The sequence below is a fragment of the Nansenia antarctica genome (genome assembly GCF_963989245.1).
Source record: "Nansenia antarctica genome assembly, chromosome: 5".
Classification (NCBI taxonomy): domain Eukaryota; kingdom Metazoa; phylum Chordata; class Actinopteri; order Argentiniformes; family Microstomatidae; genus Nansenia; species Nansenia antarctica.
In genome coordinates, this window is record NC_137690.1 from 58,409,635 (window position 1) to 58,414,634 (window position 5,000).

At 43.3% G+C, this 5,000-nt stretch overlaps 1 protein-coding gene across 1 annotated transcript in view; it reads left to right on the forward strand.

Moving 5' to 3' along the window:
- Positions 1–5,000, forward strand: part of adgrb2 (adhesion G protein-coupled receptor B2) — a gene marked incomplete at both ends in the record, with an annotated part of 148,294 nt that overhangs the window by 109,351 nt on the left and 33,943 nt on the right. Inside the window, 3 exons of the mRNA XM_080531106.1 lie at positions 394–463; positions 750–816; positions 3,069–3,154. Of these exons, the coding sequence (XP_080387232.1) occupies positions 394–463; positions 750–816; positions 3,069–3,154 (223 nt within the window). The remainder of the gene's footprint in view (positions 1–393; positions 464–749; positions 817–3,068; positions 3,155–5,000) is intronic.

Consider the following 5,000-nt stretch of genomic DNA (forward strand, 5'->3'; position numbering starts at 1 on the left):
CTGTGGTGGGGAAAGCCCTACAGAGGGACATACTATTCTGGTATGAGCCATTAAGAATCCAAATGCACACGAGAAACAACACATAAATACTTCAAAAGACAATAATAGAGGACTGTTTTTAACGGTTGTGTCAAGTGTATGGTACCCCATGCATTACCTAATGCTGATGCTGAAAGTTAGCAGAAGCTTCAAGCATGATAGTGCAATGTATCTAACTCTTCAATGTGATTCAATGTGTCAATGTTTTAATTGTACCTCAAATAAACATATAATTATAATTATTGTAATTATTACCATAATAATAATAATAATAATAATTATTATTATGAGTGTCTTATTTTAAGTTGTTCCCGATTCCCTCTATCTCTCTCTCTCTCTTTCTCTCTCTTCCAGGTCTTCCGGCCCTCGTCGTAGCAGTGTCTGTGGGGTTCACCAGAGCCAGAGGTTATGGCACGCCTAGTTAGTGAGTACACCTCCCCCCCCCCCCCCTTTGAACTATTACATCATCTGTAAACACTCATAAGGGCTATGTTGATCTGTTTGTTTGCTTTTTCATGCACAGTGCCATTGTTCCAAAAATGAAGACTGTTTTCATATTGTAGATATGGTCCTTAATGTTTGTTTTTACCTCAGAACCATGAGGATGATGATGATGAATTCTGCGTATCTCTCACAGGAGAACATTGACAATGTTTCTAGTTTGTAGATTAGGTTATTGGACCTAATCAATTGAGTTCCTCTTGTTTCAGTTGCTGGCTATCGTTGGAGGGAGGGCTCCTCTACGCCTTCGTTGGACCCGCAGCTGTCATTGTATTGGTGAGTGTCCTTCTTTAACCCTGTTAGGCCCACAGATGCAAAATTACAACATCACTTTTAGCTATCCTAAAAAAGAAAATATTTAAAGACCATATTTACATCAATGGGTCCTATTGTTTGTCCTCTGGCCATGAACTCACTCAATCTGCAAACTTTGCTTGATCTCTTTTTTTATTGGTCTCGTTTTGAACTGGATTTGTCAAGATTACTAACAACAAGACTAACAACAATATCCACAACATTAACTACAAGATAGAGAATATCTGTAGTCAATGACAGTCGTAACAAATCATTAACAAGACAACGTGCCAATGCAATGCAGAAAGAAACTAAAACAGGTGCGACTCTTTTAACCATACCCATTGCCCTTAAGAAACAATGATCTATCTCCCCACTGGCCAACTCTAAACTGACTGTCTGCATCTTATCATGACTCACTGGTCCCTGATATGTTTGAGGCTAAGTTTTATTTTATTTTTGTTTGTTTATGTTTCAACTTTGATGTTGTTTGGCTAATATAAATTGACCTTTTCAATTGAGATTGTTGATTGTCGTTGTTAAACATGGATTTACATCTTTAGGCAAAGACACGTTGCCAGTGTAAATATTGCACCATGGTTATTTTCCAAAGAGAAACAGATTGCAAGTGCCTCTGTGGTTGTGGTACCCCGCCCTGTATGTGGCTGTTGGTAGGATTAGTAAGTGCTTGCGTGAAGCCCTGTGTAAATATGCTCTATCAATAAGCTTGATAAACCCAGCGAGTCTATTAAAATTGTGTGTGTGTGTGTGTGTGTGTGTGTGTGTGTGTTTGTGTGTATATGAGAAAAAGAGAGAGAGAGAGAGAGAGAGAGAGAGAGAGAGAGAGAGAGAGAGAGAGAGAGAGAGAGAGAGAGAGAGAGAGAGAGAGAGAGAGAGAGAGAGAGAGAGAGAGAGAGAGAGGGAGAGGGAGAGGGAGAGGGAGAGGGAGAGGGAGGGAAAAGGGGGGCAGAGAGAGGGAGTAATAACGAAAGAGAGAGAGACAAACTGGGAGAGAGATAAAAAGAGATAGAGAGAACAAATGCAAGCGACAGAGCAGGTGTGTGTGGGTGGTGGCTTGTGTTTGTCCCTCTCCCTCAGCAGGGGCTAGACATGACCGGTATGTCAACCACCAAGACCACAGGTTACCATGGTTACCATGGAACAACACACATAAACGGGTTAGAATGAAACATCATACACAAACAGCTTAACACTGAACATCATACACAAACAGCTTAGCACTGAACATCATACACAAACAGCTTAAGCACTGAACATCATACACAAACAGCTTAGCACTGAACATCATACACAAACAGCTTAGCACTGAACATCATACACAAACAGCTTAACACTGAACATCATACACAAACAGCTTAACACTGAACATCATACACAAACAGCTTAGCACTGAACATCATACACAAACAGCTTAACACTGAACATCATACACAAACAGCTTAGCACTGAACATCATACACAAACAGCTTAGCACTGAACATCATACACAAACAGCTTAACACTGAACATCATACACAAACAGCTTAAGCACTGAACATCATACACAAACAGCTTAGCACTGAACATCATACACAAACAGCTTAGCACTGAACATCATACACAAACAGCTTAACACTGAACATCATACACAAACAGCTTAACACTGAACATCATACACAAACAGCTTAGCACTGAACATCATACACAAACAGCTTAGCACTGAACATCATACACAAACAGCTTAGCACTGAACATCATACACAAACACGTGTAGCACGGCACAGCACACATACATGCAGACATGTCAGCATCACACATGTCTGAATCTGAATACAGATTGTCGGTAAAGGAGGTAGATATGGGACGCATTGAACAGGCAGGTGTGGACACTCACGTTCAAGATCGCAATGTATATATAATGATAGGACGACAGAGGTCGAGTGCAGGTGACACTTGTGAGAAGATTCACGTTTCAGATCTGTGTGCATAACTCATCTCCCATTGACATCTATGTATGTATGGTATTTGCAAATGGTGAGTTGCAAGCATGTAGGCGGGAGAGGGAGAAGCCATGGGATCAGGTGTGGGAGCACAGATGTGAGGGGAGTTAATCTGGCCCTCTACCGGTACACCCCCCACCCCACCCCCACCCCCACCCCCACCCCCACCCCCACCCCCCGGCTGAGCCCTTAACATGACCCCCCTCTCTCTCTCTCTCTCCTTTTCTCTCCTAGGTGAACATGCTGATCGGCATTGTGGTCTTTAACAAGCTCATGTCTCGAGACGGCATCTCAGACAAATCTAAAAAGCAGCGTGCTGGGTAGGTGAACCCCCACCCCCCCCAAACATGCATGGTTCAACCACTCAAATTGTGCAAACACTCAGCATCTTCCTAGAGGGTTAGACTTTCCCACTAGGTTGAATAAAAACCTACTGACTGTTACATATTATTTATGAGGATCAATGACTTCTATGGCAGGGGTCAAACTACTGGTTGTGCTTTACTTTTGTGAAAGAGAGAACAAGGGAGAGAAAGTCGGGGCACGTAATAGGAGATACAGACACACACACGCACACACACACACACACACACACACACACACACACACACACACACACACACACACACACACACATACACACAGACAAGAGCTCAACCCTTTTTCAGATAACACTGAAAAGACATGCTGTTAAGAGCATTCCATTTACCTATCCATGCACTTGCCAATGAACACGAGTTCCTCTGATCCTGGATCAGTCAGAGTATACAACAAAGAAATACTAAATGGCACTTAAGCCATGTATTTCCATATTAAAGAGGCATAAACACAGCTTTCAAAGCTAGCGCTCAGACATTGGATTCAGAAAACACAATGGTTGACTGAAAGTATTTTAATTTACACGCAGTCACATACAGAATATGAATTCCACCCACACACACACATACACACACACACACACACACACACACACACACACACACACACACACAGACACACACACACACACACACACACACACACACACACACACACACACATACACACACACACACACACACACATAGACACAGTTCACACACACACACACACACACACACGTACACACAGTCCACACACACACGCGCACAATACACACAAGCGCAGTAGTTCCCACTAGTCCCTATAGACTGCAGCAGGTCTCTTATTCCATCAGCACTGATGTGTCGTCTGTGCTAATCCAAAGAGGGGAGGATTTCTACAGCTCTCTGAGCCAAATCCATGTTTTCATTTCCCCACACATTGATTTCATCTCTCTCTTCTCTTCTGCTCTCCATTGTCTGTGATGTGTACAAATTAAAATCTATGTTTTCAGGGAGCTACAAGGTTTAATGATACAGCTCTCTCTCTCTCAGGGGGGGAAGATCGGCTTTCTGCTTCCAGAGCCGCACTGTAGATTAAGCCAGTTAACATGCACACGCATGCGCACACACGCACACACACACACACACACACACACACACACACTAAGAGTCCATACTGTTGCTAACAGGACAGGCTGTCATTAGTGATAATGTATTTCACTATGAAACTGTGGGGATGCGGCTGACACTGGCAATGAGCTGTGATGGGATGCTAATGTTGCATAGCAGAGCATGGCCCCATCATTCTGCACTGATCAGTACACACACACACACACACACACACACACACACACACACACTCACGCTCACACGCACACAGAAATAAAATACAGCTGCCCCATGACATTACACAGGGGACTCACACTACACGCACACACACACACACACACACACACACACACACACACACACACACACACTTCAGTAGTGAAGTTATGGCTCACATCATCAGGATGGGATGTGTTGTATTAACACACACAAACACACACACACACACACACAAGCATGCAGTAATGCACATAGTGTACAGCAGGCCTTTCTTTAACGATGGCACTCTGTGCTCGTCTGACCTCTATGGCTTTGGTGGCCACTGTCTGTAGAAATGAAAAAGCACTTGAGAGTCAATGAGGCTTCTCACACACACACACACACACACACACACACACACACACACACACACACAGAGAAACACACACACACACACACACACAGAGAAACACACACACACACACACACACACACACACACAGAGACACACACACAC